Source organism: Loxodonta africana, chromosome 25 (genome assembly GCF_030014295.1).
Source record: "Loxodonta africana isolate mLoxAfr1 chromosome 25, mLoxAfr1.hap2, whole genome shotgun sequence".
In the NCBI taxonomy this organism is placed as follows: domain Eukaryota; kingdom Metazoa; phylum Chordata; class Mammalia; order Proboscidea; family Elephantidae; genus Loxodonta; species Loxodonta africana.
Genome location: NC_087366.1, coordinates 62,998,554 through 63,023,500, shown reverse-complemented (window position 1 = coordinate 63,023,500; position 24,947 = coordinate 62,998,554). Strand labels below are relative to the sequence as shown.

General features: G+C 44.3%; 1 protein-coding gene across 1 annotated transcript in view; it reads left to right on the top strand.

Annotated features, from left to right (window-relative positions):
• Positions 1-24,947, top strand: part of PROX1 (prospero homeobox 1) — a 56,951-nt gene that overhangs the window by 11,523 nt on the left and 20,481 nt on the right. Inside the window, exons 3-4 of the mRNA XM_023538692.2 lie at positions 5,649-5,756; positions 12,412-12,606. Coding sequence (XP_023394460.1) covers positions 5,649-5,756; positions 12,412-12,606 — 303 coding nt within the window. The remainder of the gene's footprint in view (positions 1-5,648; positions 5,757-12,411; positions 12,607-24,947) is intronic.

Sequence of the window (24,947 nt, the reverse complement as noted above, 5' to 3'; positions counted from 1 at the left end):
TTGGTAATGAGGAAGAGGAGAACAATGTCATGAGAGAAAGAGATGGGAGAAAGCTGTTGAGTCCTTAGATGAAGAAATAGAAGTTGAGTCTTGGTTTAGTTGCTGGCTTAACCTCTACCTTTCAGAGGTCTGAAGTTTCGATCTATCAGTCAGGACCGAAAGCTGCAGCAGCCACCATTCCTTACGCATTGTCAGCAAACAAGAAATACTGACCAGGACGCCTAGAATGTAGTGAGGTCAGAAAGTGCGACGGCCTGAGTGGTTTTATTTACCCTCTGCAGGAAGAGCACCTTCTGAGTTCATGCCAGGCTAAGTCCAGGGGGTGTGCAAACAGTTAAGCGCTCAGCTGCTAACTGAAAAATTGGCAGTTGAACTCTGCCCAGAGGCAGCTCAGAAGAAAGGCCTGGCAATCTACTTCTGAAAGGTCACCACCATTGAAAGCCCTATGGAGCCCAGTGCTGTTCTGAAACACATGGCATCACACTGAGGCAGAATTGATTCAATGGCAACTTTTTTGCTGTTGTTGTTGTTGTTTTTAATGTCCAAGGCTAGCCGTCATTTCTCCTCAAAGTTCTCTTAACTTCATTTTGAAACAAGTAGCAGTGATGGTGGGTTGTCTCTCCCTCTCTCTCTCTTACATGCACTCTCACGCGCACACACGCACGTGCACGAACACACACACACAAACACGGAGTAAAGGGTCATACCTGTTCCTAGTGAATATTGAAGCAGCCATGTTTCCAAGTCCATACTAAACTCTTTAGTTCAAGTAGCCGGTTATTATTTATTTAATGATTAGACTTTTTGTCACAGCCAGATGATAATCTTGTCTGAGCTCTCTCTCTCTCTGTTTTTCCTTAGGGAGTTCCGTCTAGGGAAAAGGTATCTCTTGGATTGCTTTGAGTGTTGGCCATGCTCATTGTCTTGCCCTCTCTAAATCCCCCAAGGAATTTTGAGGATTTGAATGGAAAGAAGTTCCTTTCTTCCTACCCATCTGCACATATTTCAGCCATTAGAGAAGATACAGTTGCTGCCTCTTCAGAAGAGTAACCTCTCTCCCCTACCAAGAGTAAAGTTCTCTTGAACCTTGAAGGTTTGGAAATGCTCATGGTCAAACACAGTGTTAGCGGCCTGCACCTGGAGTTGTTTCTCTCTGTAGCTAAATTAACTTTGGCCCCTTGTTGCAATTGATGGTTACATTTTCCACCTTTTGGCCTTTTAGCCTCTGGTTCTTTCTTTCCTCTCTACCACACAGCACTTTTAACCACTTAGCTCGTTGATACACTATTTCTCAGGAAGAAGAAAACAGGCAAGCAACCTTTTCTATGGCTCAGGCAATTCTGAAGCCAGTGAGGATCCCAGCCTTTGTCAGGAGGGTGGACCTACTTTTCTCCTGTCTCCATCTTTGTTACAGCGATGAGTTCTTTCCCTTACTCACCTGTCACAATTCCCAGGCTTTTAGTTTGATAAAACCTCTGGGAATCACAGTGAGTGATGTTTTACTTCAATTTTAGTTTTTTGGGACCATATTCGAACTTGTACAGTTATTTCTGGAAAAGATCAATAGAAATGGGATGAAATGGAATCACAGTGGTGGTTGTTACTGTGTTTTTATTTTTAGATCATGCCTTTCCAAACAGTAGTTCATAAGGAGGGGTTCTCCCCCATTCCAAGGGGCATCATCTGTTTCTTTGAACAAAGTAGCCACGGTAAGAACTGTTAAGAACACGAGCCTCTCAGATAAAGCCATTGCAAATTTAGCACGTTACACGTATGTGTTCTATATTATAGAACGCATTGCATCGTTATCCCTTTTCACAGAAAGGATGTAATAAATGCGTACATGTAAACTCACTGCACCTGCTTCAGGAGCGCCTCTCTTGGCTATAAAAAATGTGTTCAGTATCTTTGCAAATGAATCCCTTCAATCAAATATTAAGTTTTATTCAAATTCCAAAAGAAACAGCGAGCCAATTGTTTTTCTTCATGACTTTCCTTGTCATTTATCCTCTTTGCATCTCAAGAAAAGTAGCCTTGTTCAGGCCTCAAGCATTTGCATGCACTCAGTCAGTTAAAGCGCAAGAGCAGAGTTATGAGCCCTTTGGACTCACTCGGTGACGGGCAGCTTCTCCCTGCTCACCTCTTACAGAGAATGTTAAAAAAATACCTGAAGTTTGGAAAGGAAGTCTACTTAGTAAGTTGAAATTAAAATAACGACTGGAAAATATGGATTTCTAAATTGTGAAACAATCTACGGAATTTGATGTTTTATGCTTTTAGAAGCCTCGTGGGGCTGTAGTATCTCTATTAGCTATAGTGAAACATTTGGAGCCTGGTTTTCTAATCACCCCAACCCAGAAAAAAAAAAAATGATTAAGTTAAAAAAAAAATTGCATAAGCTACACATCCCCCTCCGACTGGTGAGGCTGAAGTTCTTAGTGGAACACCAGCTTGCCCTCACCGCCACCACGTGAGAGAGTTCAGATCTTTTCTCTCTGTGGAAGTTTCCTGGGGGAAAGCCTCTTAGAAACACAGCAAATCAGAGAACAAGAAGAAAGCTAAAATCCCTTGAGTTTCAGAGCTTCTTGAAAATGTTAGTAAGCAGCCCCAGTCCATTTGGTTGGAACAGCAGCAGCGTGTAAAATCTCTAGCCACGATCCAGAGTTCGACTGGAAAAAGAAGAATTTTCTTCCTCCAGCCTTTGCAGCCTATTATTGTCGCATTTGCCTCTCAGCTGCCTGGGCTGCCCCTCCCGCGGCTGCTGTTTGGGCAGGTTTACTGCACTTGGTGAACAGCAGCACTTAGGGTCTCAGGTTGTCTGAACACTGCTTGCGTTTCAGCTGCAGAGCCCTGCTTCTCTGATCTTTTATATTCCCAGCAGATGTCTTTCATTAATTTATGGATTTATCATCTTTTTTCCTCTCTCTTTTTTACACCTGGCAGCTGTCTCAAGTTTCAGCAGTTATTGTCTATTTTGCATTACACATAGAATTGAATGTCATCTGTCTTCACAAAGCTGTGGCTGAGAGAATTGAGGCAGAGCTACAGGAGCTGCTGGGATGCATCTTGTTTGCGTTCTGTCCCCCTCGCCCCTACCCCCCTTCACCTCCTTAATATTTATTTGTGCTCATTTTCTTTCCTGGCCTTGAATGGAGCTTAGCTCGTGTTCGGTACAGCTGTATGTTTACTGAATCTATTCCATCATGAGTCATTGTGCGTGTGTAAGTATCCTGGAAACAGCTAGTGCTTTCTTGGAAGAACAGTTGCTTTTCAGCACAAGCACTTAAAAGGGAAATTAACCAATTGGTCAGTTCAGATTTATTTTGAGGAAGAAAAAAAAAAAAAAGGATTATCTAACTGTTGGTTTTTAAATGTTTCATTAGCTATTTTTAATAGTTTATTAGAAACGTATATTTTATGGGAATTTTATCTTAATTACACGATGAGCAAGAGGTACAGATTTATTCTGTGTTCCAGCCCAGCTGCCCAATTCCAAGTATTACCAACAGGAAACATTCTAGAGCAAAAACAAACTTGAGAAATTCATATTAGAATGCTTTTTTTCATTACATAAAAAGCCTCTGAATCCTGCTCAAAATAAGATGAGAAGTTTACATTAAAAACTAAAAAAAAAAGAACTAAAACATGTTTTGTTTTATGATTTAAATGTATTGAGAGGGTCAGGAAGTTTTGTGCCTGTCTGAGAACCACAGCCAAGCAATTTGTGCTTCGTAGGACCACATTTTAAAAGATTGGGGACTTAACTGTCTGAGGTTGTCTTAACGTAGCCACCCAACAGAAAAGACCTGAATCCATATCTGAGTATGTTTGCGGAAGTTTGGACCTGCCTGAAGCTCCCATCACGAGGCAGTAGGAGAGGGCTTGCATCTATTATTTCCCTCGTCCATTTGGACAGATGGTCCTGAAGAGTGTGGGGCTCCTTTAGTCTTCTGTCGGTCTAATGGAGGTTACTGCAGGGCCTTTCAGCTCTTTCCTTGGCACAAGAAGTATGTCAGTCATAAATTATCGTCTTTGTAATCATTAAGGATCTCAAACAGAAACACAAGTTCAGTTAAGCGGCTTTGGCTTACAAACATAAAATCAAAATTTCTCTCTTCAGTGTCTATTTTCAGCGTGTGATGGCGGGGAAGGGGCGTCCACAATACTTAGCTTTTCTCTTTACAGACCAAGCGGGTCTGTTTAAAATTGCATAGGATTTTAAAGGGAATACTAACTGAACAAATTCTCTGCAGAGTATTTGCTTAAACACCCCATCGTAAGTAGTCAAGAGCTTATCGACGCTCATTTGGTTATTCCTCTCTGGTAACTCTCCGGTGGTCACGCCGTTCTCAGGAGTGGTCATGCTGTACTCTGTGAAGGTCACTGGAAACCTTTACCCTTCCTAAACACCTGCATTTGTTTGCCCTTTTCTCCTGAGGTGTAAAACTTTGGCTGCATAGTTGAGGATGTGTGTGCTTGCATGTTTGCACTCGTTTTCTTTCTTTCTTTTTTCCCCCCTGCCTTTTCCCAGATTCTCTTTTAAGAGAAAATCCTTAGAGAAGCTTCTAGGAAGGACCCTTAATTGACCTTGTGGGGGACCACATTGATTTTCTCCACGTGCATCTTCATTTCTGATAAATTATAAAGCCATTAATTTGCTGAGGAAATGGCAGGGCCAGGCTGCGGCACAGATGTGACCAGAGCCATCCCAGCTCCGAGTCTGCTGAGGAGTGCCAAGAGTCTGGGGGAGAATCAGGAAGCCTGGATGGTGGTGGTTAGCCTCACGTTCTCTCGGGGCCTGTTTCAGTTGCTGCTGTTTACAGATCTAAAACGTAATGATGTTTCTAGATAAATAGGCCTTCTTATTTTGGGTAAGTGGCCATTTATTGATCTGCTAACCCACGCTGATTGATTTGTTAGCCCCAACTACTGTGTCCCTCTCAAAGGAGTTAACTATAAATCCAGGAGAGGCAGATTGTGTTTGGTTTTGGATCCTTGCTTTAACAAAAGCGACGTGCCCCCTCCCCCAATGCTCTCTGTGCCAAAACTACCCCTCCCAAGTTTTAGCTATTATTTAAAAGCAAACAATTAAAAAGATATAATATGATGGGAAGAAAGATGCTCCATTAGATTAGCACTAAGAGGTAGAACGTGAAGCTTGCATGACAGCGTTCAAAATAATGCATTTGACGTTTTCACGTACATTAGCGTAGTAATTTGATGTCAACAGCATAGTGCAGAGAGAGGAGAACAAACGGAACCGTAATTGCAGAGAAGGAGAAGACTCTTCTCAGAAGAGCCGTGTGGCCCATGTTGGGTGCATTTGTCTCCTTAGCAACAAGTGAAGGTATAGACAGCGCTCAGACCTAAAGCAGGGGGAGTGTTTTGCCGCCTTCACCATCAAGTGGCCAAGATTCTGCAACTAAATTGTGATTCCTTAGACGGTTGCCAAGACTTACCATTGCATTTGGCGGTTTCTGACGGGCGATATAATTTTGAATAAATGGCAGAAAGTTAAAGTTGGATTCCATGACCAGTGCCGCTGGCCTGCTGGCGTCTGCGGCTGCTTGCTGGCCTCTTACACTGGGTGGTGGGGGTGGTAACACCTTGTGTCTAAGGAAGTGTCTCCCTTAACCCATTCATCCTACATGCAGGAAGGATTGTCACCCAATCACCTGAAAAAAGCAAAGCTCATGTTCTTTTATACCCGCTACCCCAGCTCCAATATGCTGAAGACCTACTTCGCCGACGTCAAGGTAGGGGCATGTTTTATTATTTATTTTTTCACCTTCTACGTTTGTGACGGTGATTTGAACTTCTGGAAGTTTGCGGTGATGAACGTAGCATCAGTTTATTAACACACCTGTGTTGTAATTGATTTAATGCACTTGTCTTTTTGTTTAAAGGTGTGCCAAGCAAAGATGGTCCCTGTGTATTAACACTGAAAGACTGTTATTAATAAGCCACAGGGGTGTACAGTCTAGTCTGGGAAACTCAGCCTCGGTTTTTGTATGTTTTAATAGCGTCTTGGAAGAAATCTCAGCGAATAACGGATGGATACGCTTTGGAGAATTATTTTTTCTCCCCTCGGCAGCAATAAACCATTTCTCTTGGTTCCCCATATTTGTGCTCATGAAAGCAGACTCCAGCACCCATCTTCCCGTGTCCTGTCGCAAAGGAGCGGACATTGAAATTCTCCGTGCAGTAGCTGCTTAAAAACAAAAGTGATGATTGTCTCTTATTTACAACTTAATTTGTTGTTGATGTAGAATACACTGAGCATAAGGGGAATGAATAAAGTGACAGATTCAGGACACGTTATTCAAATGAGGATATGAAAGCTGGCGCCTACAGCTGCAGCCTCTCATTCCACAGAATATGGGGACCTCCTGGTTCTGTGGTGTGAGTGTGTGTGTGTGCGTGTGTGTGTGTCTGCTGCGGGTTTTAAGTAATTGTTTGCATCAAGTTGATGTTGTGTTAATCATTTGTAACTTTTTAAAACATAGATTGGGTTTGATGATAATGACACGCGTGGTGTCATTATCCACGGAACTTGATAAACATTACATTAGCTGAGATTAGTTTATTAGGGTTGGTGCTTCTTTCCCCACCCTCTCCTCCCCACCCCCACATGTACAAGTTCTTATTTCTGCCACTGAGAACGCACAAGCTGCCAAAACCCGTTCGCTCTTCTGCCGCGCCCTCCACCAGCCTGTCTTGTGCTAGCGGCCCAAGTTGCTTCGTGGGCCCCATTTGGAAGGCCGGCTCATTTCAGCTTCCTTCACTGATGTTTTAGTTGGCCTTATAAGAAAAGTTCTGTTTTCCCTCCGGTTTGCTTTTGAATTGTGTATCAACTTCAGCCTTTTATCTTCCTCCTTCCCTGGCTGTGCTCCTTAAGTGGAAGGCCTGCTTTCTCCTCATTCCATGACAACAAACGGGGCAGGCTGGGGGAGACAGAGAAAGGCAGTAACTTAAATGGCTGGTTAAGAGTCATTAAGCACAAAACAAGCACAATAGGCCAGGGAAAGCATTTGTGAGGACCATCCTTTCTAGAATAGGGCGTAGTGGTTAAGAGCTATGGTGCAAACCAAAAGGTTGGCAGTTCGAACCCACCAGCCACTCCTTGGAAACCCTATGGAACAGTTCCACTCTGCCCTCTAGGGTCGCTATGAGTCGGAATCGACTGGATGGCAATGGGTTTGGTTTTGGTTTTCTGATCTAGAATAGAAGGTCCCTGGGTGGTGCAAGCAGTTTGCACGCAGTGATTAACCCAAAGGTCGGCAGTTCAAACCCATCCGGGTGCCTCTGAAGAAAGCCTTTATGATCTGCAACTGTAAAGACTTCAGCCAAGAAGACGCGATGGAGTGGTTCTATTCTGTAACACATGGGGTTGCCAGGAGCTGGAGTTGACATGACAGCAACTTTTTTTTTTTTTTTTAAACCTAGAATAGACAAATTTAAGGAAATTTGTTGACTGAGAACCAGCCAGCTTCTGGACCCCTGTAGAACCTGGCAAAGTCTTCTTTCAGGGAATCCTCTCAACAGTTTAGTTCTGGGAGGTGATATGGGGAACAGGAAGGGGAGGGGAAGTGTTAGCTCGTGTGTGTGTGTGTGTGTGTGTGTGTGTGTGTGTCCTTGTCATCACCTTTGTCCTCTGAGTGCAGTGACCTGCAGTGTTGTGGTATAATAACGACAATACTTTATATTATTTATATAGTGCCTTTCATCCAGAAGGATGCTAAAGAGCTTTGCAAACAGTACATGGGGCTCACTCACCCACCATTGAAACACAGCCACCTGGAGGGTAGAAAGCAGAAGTCATTCTGAGCCAGCAACACTGCTCAACAGTAGATGTAAATAATAGAAACATTCATGGGGGGGAGGGGATCGAAGGGGAGAAATTGTTGTCTATAGTTTTATAAATACTATGCAATGTAAATCAACACGAAATTGCTCCCATTCTTTTAGAATACATGGAGTGATTTGGCTATGCAAATAACCGCTCATCCTGGGTAAATAGCAATTAAATACCTGGTGAATGCTTTTTAAAAAGCATTAATATTCAGATTACAGATTCTGTCCGTACTCTACCCATCCTGGGGTGGAAGACGCTGAAGTCCCGAATCTAGTTAACTCCTGATGGGGGGCGGGGAGAAGAGTAGGGAAAACCCTGCAAAACAGAAAATCACTGAAGGTCATTTCTCTTTTATTTTTCGAATGAATTATACATTTTAAACTTTCCTAATTATGTTTTTTCCTTTGGCTAGTAATAGATGAATTTGTATTCCCTGAGCTTACGCTGATGATAGTGGAAAGTCACGGGCGTACAGGGAAAATTGTGAGACAGGTGGTCCAGAACTTTCCAGAAAACAATGGCAGAGCATTCTGGGACTTCTTTAATATCAAGAATAATCAAAAAACGAAGCATTGACAATGAATAAACTCATACGCAGGTGTATGTATATTATGATATAGATATACATACAGCATATTTACTAGTTATATATATATATACATGGAAACCCTGGTGGCGGAGTGGTTAAGAGCTATGGCTGCTAACCAAACGGTGGGCAGTTCTTTGAATCCACTAGGTGTTCCTTGGAAACTCTATGGGGCAGTTCTACTCTGTCCTTTAGAGTTGTTATGAGTCAGAATCAACTTGACAGCAATGAGTTGTTTATGTAGAAGTATAGATGTGTGAGCCTTTATTTACAAGGCAGAAATTGCTAGATGCTTCTCTGTGCACAGTCCAAATGTGATTCTGGCCAGGATTCAGGAAACCACTACAGAATCGAGAGGTACCTAGAAAGTGATGAAGGGACCTCAGGGTTTCATCACAAGTGAAACCCTGCACCATGTATCTTAAAAAGACAAATCCACGTGCCTGTGGACCAGGTAATACTTGTCACGAAGATATAAGTCTACACTTAAGTGTGGGTACATTCGTCTAAGAGAAAATCCTGATTCTAGCAAAATTTGCTTTCTAAAATCATAAAGTCATTTCAAATAGTGATTAGATGTTAGTGTTGCACGTGAAAACCAGGAGAAACAACACAAGCAGAAAATATTTTGTGGTTAAGGTATAGCATTGGAGGATAGTGCTGGACTGAGCTGACCCTCTGGCTAGCTCCACAAGGTGAGCTCAGGGAGTGAGACACGCTCCACTGTACACTCTTCTTAGGAATGGGCACCGTATCTAACACACGTGACTTCCATCTGGGTAGGGGGTGTATTGCCCAGGGTGGTGCAGGTGGTTAAGTGCTTGGCTACTAACTGAAAGGTTGGAGGTTTTAGTTTACCCAGAGGCACCTCAGAAGAAAGGCCTGGCAATCTACTTCTGAAAAATCAGCCATTGAAAACCCGGAGCAGTAGTGCATTTATGTTAATGGGGAGGAGCAACTCAGAAAAGGAGGGCGAGAATGGTTAACAACTTAAAGAACATAACTGATGTCACTGAATGGTACAAACAGTTGAACCGGTCTATGTTTTCAACAACAACAAGAAAATTTTTTGAAAAAAAGAAAACCCTATGGAGCACAGTTCCGGTCTGCACACACGGCGTTGCCATGAGCTGGAACGGTCTGGACGGCAACGGTTATGCATTCAAATTACCTTAGGAATGAAGAAGTAAAGGGAATCAGACACAGTGCAGAGACGGTGGCATGGTGAGCCAACTTCTCCCACTACAGCCCTGATGCCGACAAAGGGTGAAAGCAGTGTTGGTTTAGTTCACCTCCCAGAATAAGACGCTAAACAAAGCCCTGTTTTCTCAGAGTCCAACTTTGCAGCTCCTCCACAGTGATACTTAGCCGGACACAAAGCTCTGCGCTTCATGGCAAGAAGGGCAGGTGGGCCCATGTGAGACATGCCTGGCATCAGTGGACCATACCATCTTCCTGCTCACGACTGGCTGCCGATTTTAATGTATAAACTAATAACTCTTAGACAACTAAGTACAAGAGATTCAGTGTCATTTTAGCTTTGAAGAACAGACGCTCACAGGCTTTTCCGCCTGGCAGTGCTGAATGGTGTAGCTCCTTCCCTCCGCCCCTGAGTCAACTCCTGCCTAGCCAGATTAAGGTGTCAGATTGATTTGTTTTATACATCTTTTGACCATGCTCATTGAATATTTAGGAAGTTTCTTCAGCCCATATTGAGGCTGAGATGTCCCGTGGGAAGCATTAATCAAAGTCAGAGGAACCCGTACACTGTGGAAACACAGCCTCTCTGTTGTAGCGATCAGTTTCTGCAGTAACACATTAACACACTACAGAGCCTTCCTTTCTACAACAATTGAGCCTTTTCTTGTACAACACGACAGAACTCAGGAAATTAACGCTTTAAAGTTTAACACTTTTTTTTTTCCTCCCCCAACGTGAGTATCTAGAAAAGAGGGGGCCAGCTTTTGCTTTTAGCCAACAACTAAAACTGGGCAGATTTCTCTTCACTTCTGATGGAGAGAACCCCCGTTCTGCAAGCTGCTGTGGTCATTCCGCTTGTCTCCTGTTTGCGGAGGCTGTTGTTTTTGTCCATTCTTTCCCTCTGGTATTTCCATCCTCCAACAATAAGCTTTAAATCTCTCTTTATGTCCCGTTCGTAAATAATGGCAAGTGCACTTACTTTTTTGTCTTCTCCATTAGGTCATTCATGACCATTCTAGAAAAAGAAAAAAAAAAACCCTTCTATTTTTTTCCTCTACAGTACTCTCGTCCATATGAGACAATGTCTTGTAACAATGCAGAAGCCTAATCTCCATGTCAAAGCAATTTTCATTCCCCACTGCACAGCCTGCTATCATTTTGTAATGTTTTGTTTCTTATTCTAAAAGAATTAAAAAGGAACAGTAAGCCGCCACGGGGGCCTGTAGTCCTTATCTCAGTGTCTGGAAATTTGGACAGTGTATTTTACTGCTGAGATAAAATGGAAAGAACTCCAAGTTCAGCAAATCGTAATGGGTTTAAGTTCTATTGAAACCGGCAACCAGAAGATCAGATAACGGGGTCCTTCAGTTGTCTTTTTAATCGGGTTCCCCGCAAGGCTGAATGGAGACAGAGCAGACGCACAGAGTGAAAATATAATTCTTGGATAGGTTAAGTACATGTTTGAACTCTTGCAAGCAGAAGCGATTTGCTGATGACTTAATCATTTTCTGGTCAATTATCTGTAAGGACCCTTGCAACTGCATGGCAATTAGGATGCAAGTTGGCCTTTTGAGAAAAACACCAGTCTCCCTGCTTCTGTTTCCTTGTGACTTCGACTCTTGGCCATAAATTTCCGTCCGTTTATTATCTTTGCTAGTATAGAAACAACTTTCTGCGCAGTAATTACAGCCCCAGTGCACACTTTAGCTGTCATCCTGTTAGAGCCTGGATGTTCTCAGGGCCAGCGTTTGATAAGTGTTCTTTGTTGATTTTTGATGAACATCCATCTTCTTCTGGGGGCCCCGCGAAGGGGATGCCTGTGATGAAAGAAAGGCAGGGGTTTTCTGTCAGCCGGCCTGATATAAAGCTATGGGTTGATTGGTTTTGACTTGGCGAGTTGAGAAGTATCTGTCCTTTCCGTGAACAGAGGACCGTCAACAAACATGGTACCATTTGCAGTGAATCCAAGACGACATCTTCATTTAAAAGGTCAGAGGGAAACCTTGGTCAACAAAGTTTTAAAACCTAATCATGTTATAGTAACTTGGCATTTTAAAAAATGTAATAAAAGATTCGGTCTCTGCATCTGTGTACCGGGTCTTGAGCACACCTCCCAGCCAGCATAGGCCCAGCGTGCTGGCCGCGGGGAGCAGATGAACAGTGCCGAGGTCTGACCCGACAACACCAGCAAGACACTGTGGGTGGACACTGAGTGAAATCATGGCGGAATGGGCACGGGGACCATCCACCACCAAAAATGAACAAATGCCAGATCCCTCCCATTTTGTGTAAAAACCATTTTTCAGCATCGAAAGAGGCCGTGACGTGCCGACAGGGAATTCTCATTTTAGCGGTGAAGCCGTGTGGTTTGTCATGTCTGCTACCTGAACGTAGCAGCTCGTCCCGGGATTCTATAACGTGAATGGATTTCCACAAGGAGTATGTAAATGTAGCGTGTTCTGCTGAAAGAGGAAGAATGAGGCTGGAAAACCAGACATTCAGCTTCAGGAAGATCAGGTTCATAGTGCAAGTGCTCCATCTGAAATGAGGAGATTCCCGATGGGACTTCCATTATTGATGTGTTTTCTGTATTCTCTAAGTACGTTATTCCTCTCGCCTCTCTTGCTGCCATTTTGGAGGGGATAAAAACACGCTTCCAAGTAAGGAGGGGAGGGGACTTTAAAAAATGCTTTAGATGGCTAAAAAAAAAAAAAAAAAAAATGAAGAAAATGGCAATGTCCTTATCCTTTTCAATATTTAAATTTTACAGTTCAACAGATGTATTACCTCTCAGCTCATCAAGTGGTTTAGCAATTTCCGGGAGTTTTACTACATTCAGATGGAGAAGTACGCGCGTCAAGCCATCAACGATGGGGTCACCAGCACTGAGGAGCTGTCCATAACCAGAGACTGTGAGCTGTACCGGGCTCTGAACATGCACTACAACAAAGCAAACGACTTTGAGGTAGGAACTCATCTTTACTTTTTGGTCATCTCTTGCTGTTTAAAAAAAATTTTTTTTAAAGTTCTGAGATCCGCTTTTGTCTTGGTTTCTTACATAAGCAGTCTCCAGTAGAGTGATAGGTAGACGAGCCGCAAGGAACCCTCGGTGGTTCCCACTGGAATCATGGGGTGCCATCCTCCTTGCCTTTTCTTTCTCATTCCCTGGCTCTTCTGCTTGTGTAAAAGGCCCATTGGACTACAGAAAAGGGGGCTGGAAGACTCCAAGGTCAACTGCAGCAAGGAGCAAACGTTGATGTTTAGTGACCCCCTTTCCTGGGCAAAGGTCACTGCTCCAATGGACCCTTTTCATAGCTAGGTTCTGGCATGTCAGTTGAGTGGGTATATTAACTGCAGGAGTTGTTTTCTAAAAGAGTCTAGAAATGGAAGATAGGGAGTGATTCCATGGTGTCTAACTGTTGTGGTTGTTTATTTTCCTTTAACTTGTGAGACTTTGCTAGGATCATAACAGATCTATCGACATCTCGTTGTGTTTTTGTTCTTTTAGAGGAGACTCATGTTTTATTGTGCGTATGTATTTTGCCTCACTAGCATTTTGCTGTTTGTTCGTATAATATGTATCTATGACAAGCATGTTCTAGATAACACACAAAGAAGTAGAGGCAATTCCCAGAAAGCAACATCCATGTGACAATGAATGATGTGTGGTGTGACCGAGTCATTGCTTTACAGGCTAACGTGGTTCCTTAGCAAACAGTTTTCATCGTAACTTGATGACTCTCTGGGAGACAAAACCAGCACTACCCCAGTACTCTCAAAGGCATTTTGCTGAGTCCTGTGGGCTGAGTCTATAATAACTGGTGGTCTGAACCCTGTTAAAGATGAGTAGACAGGCTGTGGGTTGACAAACTTGGTCCATTTCTTGGATTCTGTTGACTCGATGCTGTGCCAGTATGGGGGTAGGAATTTTCTCTCCTACATGTGCTAGGGTCCTTATTTTAATATTCTTCTTTCCTCATGTAGATATTGTTGTTGTTAGCTGACACTGAGTCGGTCCCAGACTCGTGGCAAACTCACGCACAAGGGAATGAAACACTGCCTGATCCTGGCCACCCCTGTGATAGGTTGGGGGTCAGACCATTGTGACCTATCGGGTTTTCATTGGTTGATTTTCAAAAGTAGACACCAGGCCTTTCTTCCTAGTCTTAGTCTGAAAGCTCTGCTGAAACCTGTTCAGCATCATAGCAACACACAAGCCTCCACTGGCAGGCAACTGGTGGCTGCAGATGAGGTACGTTTGGCCGGGAATTGAACCCACATGGAAGGTGAGAACTCTACCACTGAACCACCGCTGTCCTCCCAGTAATGCCGGGGGAGTTTCCAACTTTGGAGGCAAGAGAGATCTTGGTCTGGCCTTGTTAATAAAGTGCCCTGACTCCCGGGCCCTCCCTGCTTGCACTTTTCTTTTTGGCAGCGGGCATCGGTTATGGTGGGGTGTGACGAACTGAACGTGGAAGCTTAGCAATGGAGAAGTCATGGCTTTTCCTTGAACGTTTGAATAGTTCTACTCTAGGCCATCAGTTTATCTTTGCTATCGAAGAAAAATACTTTTTCTGGCCAAACGTATGGTAAATGAAGTTTTTCTTTTGCAGAACACGTTAAAAGTAAGGACCCTTCTTGTGGGGCTCCACTCTTGCAGAGTTTCTGCGGTAACTGAGCTCTGGTTTACCATATTGGCAGAAGACTTTTTCTAAAGTTGAAGAATATGATCGTGGCTAACTATATTAAGGCAATATTATCTAGAGCTTCATTTCTTTTCTTTTTTTTTTCTGACAAGTCTGTTGCTCTACACCTTAAGCCAAGAGACCGCCACTGCGTGCTAGCGGACAGTTCACAGTTTGTTAGTATGTGGGTATTCTTGGATAAAAGAATGGCCCAAGATCCATGGGTGATTTTTACGTTTTTGCTGTGTAACGTACTCCAGGGAACAAATTCTGAGCGTATACATTAGGGTTGTTTAAACCTCACCTGGGTGGTATTTCAGTGGCACAAATGGGATGACGTGTGTCAAGAGATACCCAACAAGCTGCTCCATTTAGCATCAGCTAAACCCTCTTTTTAAACCCTCCTTTAATATGATAACATCTGATATTTCTCTCTTTGTGAATCACACCCACTTCCAGCCAGGCCACCTCTCCTTTATCTGCAGTGTCTATTTTAAAACTGTTTCAGTATAAGGAGTATGGAGGCTGGGGAGGAATTTGGTCACATCCCACGTGACTCCAGGCAAGCGATTGGACTGTTGTCTGGTTCTAATTCCTCCTTCTGTAAAAGACAGCTCTTAGGGGGAAAGGAAGACAGCATGCGTAGGGGACACTGAGCTTCTTGTAAGGGTGACGGAGAATTGGAGAACTGTCCAGGGTGCGGTCTGAGCAACGTGGTGAACGTAATCCATGTTAATCGTACGTGCGAAGATTGTTGAAATGGCAGGTATTTCCTTACACGTATATTCACCACAATTAAAAACCAGAGCAAAACTAGGCTGTTATCAGAAATGTGGTCAGAAAGCAGCAGGCGCCTGGATTCTGCCCAGCTCCTCCTCTCACACTCACACACCCGTAGACACACACTCACACCTCCTACCACGTAGGACCCTAACATTCCTAAGCAGGCTCTAATTTGGCCTCTCAGTTTGGCGCATTTACTAACAAAAGCTTCAGGTAAGGCGATTCCTTTTTTTCCATGCCTTTACTCCTGGCGGTCACTGACGAAGTGAGGTGTTTAAAAACCACAGGCCCTATGGTTGCAGCTTTACCGGAGAGGGCCTGGCTGTGCTCCAGAACTAGACACAGCACCTCCAGCTGAACACCTCAGCTGCCACTTCACATGCTGCTTTACTTCGTAGTCAAGTTTCTCATCTTTGTGTTTAAGATTCCCATAAAACGAATCTGTAGTTTAAGTACGAGCGAGAGATGGGAAGGCAGACCAGAGGATCACAGGCTTTGCTGCAACGTGGTAGAGAAACTCTGAATTTGTGTAACCGGAGGCTCAAAGAGCCAGCAGTCAAGGGATGAGTCCAATAACAAAACACCTTACTGATGGCATTTAGATTTCTTAAACAGTTATGTGTGACAAGAACGAGATCGCTGACACTTAGTGACTTTTGACTGTGTTACAGCCGCTCTTCCAAGTGTTTTACTGATACTAACTTTTTTTTTTTTAATTTTGAACATTTTATTGTGCTTTAGGTGAAGGTTTACAGAGCAAGTTAGCTTCCCATTCGATAATTTATGTACAGGTTTTTCTGTAACATTGGCTGCAATCCCCATGATGTGTCAGCACTTTCCCCATTACCAGCCTGGGCTCCCCATTTCCATTCATCCAGTTTTCCTGCCTTCTTATCTTTGCTTTTGGGCAAATATTGCCCTTTTGGCTTCATATAGATGATTGTTCTAAGAAGCACTTTCCTCACGGGTGTCATTGTTTATTTTATAAACCCATTGCCTTCCAGTCGATTCCAACTATAGCAGCCCCACAGGACAGGATAGAACTGTCCCATGGAGTCTCCAAGGAGCACCTGGTGGATTTGAACTGTCGACTTTTTGGTAAGGAGCTGTAGCACTTAACCAGTATGCCACCAAGGTTTCCATTTATTTTATAGGCCTGTCTATTGTTTGGGTGTGATGTTAACATATTTAACGAGAGCAATAATAATGATACTGATACAAACACCATCATCACAAGAAAGACTCCAGCTTTCCCAAGCTTCAGTGTTTTCCCAGAGATTCTGAGTGGTGGGGCAGGCAGAGCTGGCCAAAGAGAAAGAAAGGAGCGAGGGTGCAGCTATGCTTCCTTCCTTCACTGCCACGTTCCCTTCCGTTCCTCGCTGTCTTAGTTATCCACTACTGCTGTTAACAGAAACACCACAAGTGGGTAGTTTTAACAAACAGAAATTAATTTTTTCAGAGTTTAGAAGGCTAGAAGTCTGAATTCAAGGTGCCAGCTCTACAGAAAGGCTTTCTCTGTCCATTGGCTCTGGAGGAAGGTCCTTGTCTCTTTGAGCTTCTGCTCCTGGGCCGTCTTCATGTGGCTTGGCATCTCTCTTCCCCCATCTCTGCTTGCTATTTTATGTTTAATCTATCTTATACCTCAAAAGAGATGGACTCAAGATACACCCTACACTAATCCTGCCTCATTAACGTAAAAAGACAACCATTCCAAATGGGATTGTAACCACAGGCATGGTGGTTAGGATTTACAACACCCACTTTAGGGAGACATAATTCAATCCATAACATTCCACCCTTTGGCCCCCAAATTTATGATGTCCTTGCTACATGCAAAACACACTCACTCTATCACGTCATCTCACAAGTCTTAAATCCACTCCAAGTCCAAAATTTCAATCTTTTGAATCATCTAAATCAAATATGGGTAAGACTTTAGGCGTATTCCATCCTGGGGCAAAATTCCTCTTCATCTGTGAACCTGTGAAATCTAGACTACAAATTATCTGCTTCCAAAGCACAATGGTAGAACAGGCACAAGGTAGACAATTCCATTACAAGTGAGGGAAATTGGAGGGAAAGAAGGGATAGCAGGCACCAAGCAAGTCCAAAACCCAGCAGAACAATTTACATCACCTCTCAAGGCTTGAAAGTAATGCTCTCTTCTCTGAGACCATCTGGGCACTGGCCCTGCCCTCCAGACTCTGGGTGTTGGCATGCCTTCTGGATTCTTGGTGGAGGCCCCTTTGCCCCGGGCTTCAGCTCCACCTTCCAGGCCCACTGGGATGGCAACTCTGCTCCCTTGACTTTGGGCAGCCTCAGTCACTTAGTCCATCTGAGTGGTGACCTTGACCCCTGTAGGCTCCAATCTTCTGCCCCTTGGGGATGGCAGCCCCGCCCCCTCTGCTTTAGGTGGTGGCCCCACCCCCCGGCACACCTTAACATAATGGTGGCCCCGCATTTGGGTACCCAGTTGGCAAAGATCCGACTCTTTGAAGCCTAGGAGACCCCTGCTTCCCATACTCCTTCCTATGGCTCTGCCGATCTCTTGAGCTGCTCCGGGGATGGTGGAGGACAAGAGATGTAGCTCCCTGGGCCTGTTTCCTGCCTGTAGAATTCCAAGAGGCAGACAGTGTTCTTTCCTTTCCCTGTTTCTCTGTCCCCTTCAGCCTAAGCTGATGGGGTTTCTACTGTGGTAGTTGGTTAGACCCATCAGTCACAAGCTTCATCTCTCTGACAAAAGCTTGGGTAGCCACACCCTTGGTAAGCATTCTAGGACATGAGTCCTTAGTTTGTACAACAGAATTTTCCAAATCTTTAAGTTCTCTTTTCCTTTTCTACAGTTCGTCTTTAAGTCCATCTCTTCTCTGGAGCTGCTGTAGCAGAAATAGTGCAAATGGGTGGCTTTAACAAACAGAAATGTATGTTCTCACCTTTCAGGAGACTAGAAGTCCAAATTCAGGGTACCAGGTCTAGAGAAAGGCTTTCTGTCTCTGTTGGCTCTGGAGGAAGGTCCTTGTCCTTCTGAGCTTCTGCCCCTTGGCAGTCTTCATGTGGCTTGGCATCTCTCTTTACCTTCTCTGCTTGCTTTCTTGCATTTAATCTCTTTTATATCTCAAAAGAGATGGACTGGAGATACACCCTATACCAATCCTGCCTTGTTAACATAACAAAGACAGCCCATTCCCTCATTATAACCACAGGCATTGGGGTTAGGATTTGCAACACATATTTTCAGGGACACAATTCAATCCATAACACTAGCCTTCTTTTTTTACTTTCTGCCCATCTCTGCCTCTGGCATACATTTACTGATGGCACCTCTGCCACCACTGGGCACCGTCCCTCCCCCAGCCCCTGCTGCTGAGGCCTCCACTCTCAAGGCCAGAGGGATTGTTGACCCCTGGCCTACGGGAAAATAAGGCAGATGGGAAGGTTTATCACTAAGCAAGGAGGGCGTGGCCGGAAGCTCCCTCCTGTTCTAGACCTGCATTTCCTGGCCTTTATGAGTCAGGGCCTTGCAAGTGACAGGGAGTTGGCTCTGCCTTTTGTATCAGTTTACACAATTGCCAAGATTCTTGGCACAACAGTCAGATTTAGGGTGGTGAGAGCTTGAGAAGACCCAGGGGGTGTGGAAGAAGATGGTGAAAGCGGAAAAAAGTGAACTAACCTTTTAGTTTGTGCTAAAGGGGGGTTGGGGGAGCTGGCTGCATTCCATGGGGCTGGGCATCTCAATTCTGAACAGGAGTTTGCCAAGGTGGGCGGGAAGGCGGGCAGGAAAGGTGTGTTCGGTTATGGGCCGCATCTTCCGCTCCGGCTTCTCACACTTAATGAGATTGGCAACAATCAATTTGCCTTTCCAGGTGTCATGGTGTATATCTCTATGCTTCATTCTCACTTCACTTTGAAGAGCTCCCAACTTTTTTTCTTTATAGGGAGGGAGAGGAGATCTGGGGTTCCTTCCCAGTGTTTAAACCACAGTGATACTTCTGACTTTAGGGGTGCAGGAGTCGGACTTCATTGTTTTTTCTTTTTTCCCCTCCTGTTTCTGTCACAGTTGTGGCAGGACCTGTGACTGTAAGGAAGGTAATGATCACTGTCAGACTCGGAGGCTGGTTTACGTATTTTGCAAAGAACTTAACTAAGGCAACTGAGGTGTAACTCCCAGCGGTTAACTTCCTGAACAGTTGTCGTTGTTGTCGTTAAGTTGTTTAGTTGCCCCTTGAGTGGATTCCAATTCACGGAGACCCCAGGTGTGCAGAGTAGAACTCTTCATAGGCTTTCAAGGCTGTGACCTTTCGGGGGCAGATTGCCAGGCCTTCTTCTGAGGCACCTCTAGGCAGATTCAGTTAGTAGCTGAGCGATTAACCGGGGGAAGAAAACACAAATCCATTGCCGTCCAGACATTTATGACTCATAGCGACCCTATAGGGTTTGACTGCATCACGTAGGCTGGCCACTTCATATGGTGCAGCTGAGAAAGGCAGAATGGTCCAAAGATTGTGGGCTCGGGATCTTCTGGATGTAATTTGAGAAGAGAATGTGAGTGTTGTATTGTCATGCAGGCACATGGTGCTCTCTCATTGTGGAGTACCATGATGTCCTTCTTCCACTGTGGTAACCTACAGGTCCCACAGCAGCTAATCATCTACTTTTAGGGAGGGTCCAAGTTCCCAGTAAGAGGGACTAACCTCCCATGCCCTCACTAAAAACCCAGGGTTTTGGATGGAAGCCTTAGGAATAAATAGAATGGGGAACTTTATCCATTGACTGGCAGGCTTGTAAATGCCATTTCCAAGGTGCTAATGAAGTCCCTGGGTGGTGCAAATGGTCCAAGTGCTGCGGTGCCTCGGAAGAAAGGCCTGGCAACCTGCTTCTGAAAAAAAGCCATTGAAAATGCTATGGAGCACAGCTTTACTGTGACACACACGGGGTTGCTGTGACTCAGAATCGACTCCACGGCACTGGCCGAAGGTGCTAAGATCTCGGCGGGAAAACCCTTCATCACGGACCCTGTGTGTTTGACATTTTTCTAGATGACACATGGCAGGCAAGAAGGGTACTTGTGCGGACTTCTCTATGTGCTTCTCGCTTTCCTCTTGGAAAGAGCAATTAAAAAGCTGCTGCACCCCTGACCTACGCCCCACCCACCCACACGTACAAACACGTATGCACACAAATACCCATCCTGAACATCTTTCTCTCCGTGCTTCCCATTTCTGACCCCATTCCCAACTCACTCCCATGTTCAACGAGACACACGTTTAAGATTTAATACGTCTGGAAGTCTTTGATTCACATTGCCATCTCTTTAAAGAAAAATGAGGACAGGTGGCTTGAGGAAGCGCTTCCCTCTGCTCCAAATAGATACTTAAATATGAGTGATCATTTGGAGAACTGGCACGTGACTGAAAACCTCTTACTGCTGTTGCAGTCTTTTGGCCTCAAAGCCGCTGAGCCCGTTAAATGATCGCACATCACACTCTTGGTGGGTGGCGAAGAGGAAAAGAAGCCCTTACCATTTCTTTCCTTGCCAGTCCCACCACTGACAAGCCAAATGGATCTTTTAAGAGACTAAATGAATGTTCTCCAAATGCATGGCCACACATGGCAGTCTGGGAACATATTCCTTCTACAGAATTACTGCCTGAAATACGAAGGAGAGAGCAGAAAAGACATCAAGTTTGAAGTGGGGGGAAAGGGTTGGCTGTGGGGTAGAGAGAAAAGTCTGTGCGTGCCCAAGGCTTCATTTTTACACCCTGTCCTTTTGGGATTGAAGGTGTTCGTCAGGGTAATGAAGCTAGCCCATGGATTTATCATCTGTTTGGTAGCGTCATTGCGTTTTTAGCTTCCTGTGTCTTTTTTGTCATTGGATTATACTCCAGCGCGTCAGATCAGCTTGAAAACCTCCTTACTCAACAGCTTTATTAGTTCTAGGATTCCATGACCTTTCTCAACATTCTTAAAGAAAAAGCTACAGCGTAATGTCGCTTTACTTTTGCTTATTGTCCTTTGTTGAGGTGAACAAAGCGTTTTCTGCAGTGGTTATAGCGCATAATTACGCAGCTTTCAATAGCGGTGTCTTCGTACATATCAAAGTTCAGAGGAGCCTTTAAAAAAAAAAAAGATGTTTTGTGGCAGCCTAGGAAAGGTCTCATCTTTCCTTCAGAAAATAGTTCAAGGCTCTTCTGTCAAGCTTCCCTACTTAGAGCTTTTTCTCCTCCTGCTTCATAAAGTTTAAAGGGGGTTCAGTGGAGTTCTATGATCTATTTCCTTTGAAAGATCGTTCCCCAGCACAGAGAGGCCCTTTGACTTCAGGAGTTCACAGATTCATGTCTTTAGGTATCATATGTCTGACCTTATCAGTTACTCCATTTAATGTAGGAGAAAAAGTCTCAACTCTTTGTGTTTGTCTGTTTTGCCTCTGTGAAATGATTTGGTGAAAAGACCATCCTTTTTAACACACCAGTGAGAGGCCGTTTCTGACTGTAACCTACCCTGTGGCTTTTCTCTTTAAAAAAAAAAAATTGTCCTTGTGTTTTGTGTATGGATGAGTTCACAGTGAGAATAGAATTATACAAGGGCAGGCGCACACACAAAAAAAGTCTTTTGCCTTCCTCGCTCACGCCCCCCTCCCCCCATGATCTATTGGTTCCTCGGTGGCTGTACCCCAACAGGCAAAGCCATTTAGCAAACACAGAGATAGAGCTGCAGTGCTGGATGGCAGTGGGTTTTCCCTTGCTTCGACCTACCCCTAAGGCCTTTATAATTAATTGTCCTTCAGAGATGAGGAAGGTTCAGAGACAGTGTGTGGACTGATGTCCTTTGTCTGACATTGCCTTCTCCTTGCCTCGGCTCTGTTTCCTCATCCCACAAAGGGTTATCAATAGGAGAAAAGGAGCAGGCTGTCTTCTGAGAGCTGCAGCTGGTGGCTCTCGCCTTCGGTGGGATGTCACCATTGTGTTTGGCCCATCCTAGTTAAATGTCTGAAGAAGTTCTGACAACCTTTTGAAAACTAGCCTGTTTATTCCATCTAGATTAAATGAACTCATTCAGCACACTGAAGCCTGTTTAAAGTTGGTGATCCCCCTTCAAATGGCCCATAGCATTTAATTTCCTTACCTCCTCCCTCCTGACCCAGGATTTCTTAAATTTAACTGTCTGGTTCTTTTTTAGTCATGTGGGAGAAAATGTAATAACAATTCACTTATTTCTCTTAAACACACATGTATAAATTGGCAACAACAAAGATTGGTGCAAACATTCTTTTGGTGAAGAAGAGAAGTATAATCTTTGAAAATAGATTGTTTTAGTTTAAAAGTATTGTCTCACCTTCAGTGATTGCCTTAAGCCAATCTTCAATGCCATTTTGTAACATGACATAAAACAGATACAATCCATTCCCCTTGCCCTTCCTTTTTGGGCAGAGACACAAAATAAAGATGCAATAGAGAGACAGCTATTTGAGAAGTATTGGTTAAGGAGATGATTGTTATATTCCTGTTCCTGTTAAAGAGGGTGAAACCAAGAAAAAAATATATAATCATTCTTCTAAGGAGCAGTTGAACTAGCCGATTAGATAGGTTTAAGATAACCACATTGTAGTGTTCACGGTGACTTTGAGGCTGAAGGGAAACACATGTTAAAGGAATCTCGTCTTGTCTCCCTCATAGCAATTCCTCATGGAGGAAGAGATCTCCAGGATGGCCAGGATTGCTCTTTGATCGGTCTTTGAAAACACTTTCACAACAGACCTTTTGGTATTTAAGGAGAACCTATATATGGAAGTTGACACAACTAATATAGTCATACTAAAAAGGGGGTCATAAAAAATTAAAGTTATTCTTATGCATCTTTCATTAGAAGCAATGAAAAGAGACACAAGTGTAGCCAAGTCTTTTGTGCTACAAGCTCTTCTTCCAGGCTCTGAGCTATTGTTCTTTCAGCTTCTCAAACAGACTTTCACTTTCAAACTGACGAAAGTCGCTTAAAAGCCAGACAGCTGTACTAACACACCCACCTTACTTAGCCATGAGCAGGTGACAAGGCCTGCTGGGAAACCTTATTTAAAAACCTTTTCATGGCTGGTGGGATATACGGTTGCCCACCAACATTTTCTGCCTCTCAGGTTCCTTGGAAAGCCGTTTTCCCAGTGACAGTGCATGCTGCCACAAGGCAGGGGCCTTTTAACTGTTGGAAACTGAAAAAATGGGCATGCACCCCAAATTACTGTTTCTATAGGGTGTTGTATGAGGTATGTGTATTTTTGGTAGGAAAAAGGTAAATTCAAAACTTTTGGGGGGAATATGTATGTCCCAGTGGACTCAAGAGGACTCCAGGGGTAGAATTAGTGGGACAAGGTATATCCCTCTGGACTCTAAGGGTAGGCTTGTGGCAGGAGGCAAGGAAAAAAAAAAAAAATACTACCTACGAAAAATTCAACAACACTCAATAATCCAGCGTGCTTCCATTAATGAAAACATGTGGTATCAACAAAAAATTCAAAGCTGAAAATAATTGGGTCTTGAAAGGGCTAAAATGAGCGGGGGTGGTTTTCTGTGGCTTAGGTTGCTTTTGCACTGACTTCAAGATGGCCCTTTTACCGGTCACTTGATTCCCCCGCAAGGTCCCCAAAATATTTCTTGCCTTCTCCGCACACCACAAAGCATTGGTCTTCATGATAGTACGTATATACCTTGGGTTTTGTGGCTGGACAGGTTCATAAAAGCTTGAGCACTTCTAGAAAAAGACGAGAGGCTTGACTGGGAAAAGTCCTTCCTTTTCTTCCTGTGCTTCTCCTTATTCAGCCTTTTCCATACAGCCCAGATCCCATGGAGCCTTTCAGGTTTCTGTGGGCTTGTCAGGAGTAGCCGGAATTGGATGAAAAACACGCACCATGGGAGGACCCGGACTCCCCTTAGAATTTAAGGTATAGGTGTAGGTAGACAGCTCGGCAGTTCCGCCTGCCCCTCACCCCTCTGGGCAGCAGCCATGCTGGGCCATGGAGAGTCCTCTTCATGTGTGTATTACAGGCCTCCCCTCCCCGTCACCTTGTGTACAGTCTGGTCTGTGACACTGATGGTGATTATGTCATTATTTTGCTCTGGGGGGCCAGGCACATCTGCAGAGCCCAAGCACATCTTCTTTGTTGCGCTGGCAAACGTCCCACGCCGCAAATGCTTCATTAGCCCTGCTGCCGGCCTCCTTGCCAGACGCTAGTGCCCAAGTGCAGGCTTGGTTCTGCTCCGCTCTTTTGTGTCACTGATGATCATGTATGCCTCTTCCTGCTTCTTCCCTGTGTTTCTCGACTTCTGAACTCCAGATGTCTCCGTTTTCTTGCCCAAATCCCTCCCAGGTCAACAGTGGGACCAAGGTGACTCTTTGCCCTGTAACCTTTCCCCACCCTCTGGCAGCTCTGCTACTTTTCCCTCTCCAGGTGAATTAGGGTCTTTGATTAGCTCCCCACCATGAGGACTAAGGTTCTCATACTTGCCATTTGAGAAGCACTACATAATTGCTTCCAGTTTATGATGGTAGACAGCTTAGAATTAGGGGTTGTTGAATACTGCTTCTTACGTGCCTGCCTTTCTCCTCCAGCTCTGCCTCTGCCCCCTTCTCTTTCCCAGACTCCTTTATTTTTTCTGCACATTGCCACATCATACCAGCTTTCAGAAAGCAGCTTAAAATGCGAATGCTGAAAATATTCTCTGTGCGTGTTCTCGACATCCTAAGGCTCCTTTTCTCTGACTGGAATCTTCATCTCCCCTCAAGCCCCTACTGAAGTCCCCTGCCCCAACCTCCCCCAGCCCCAACAATGACCTATTATTATATTTTTAAG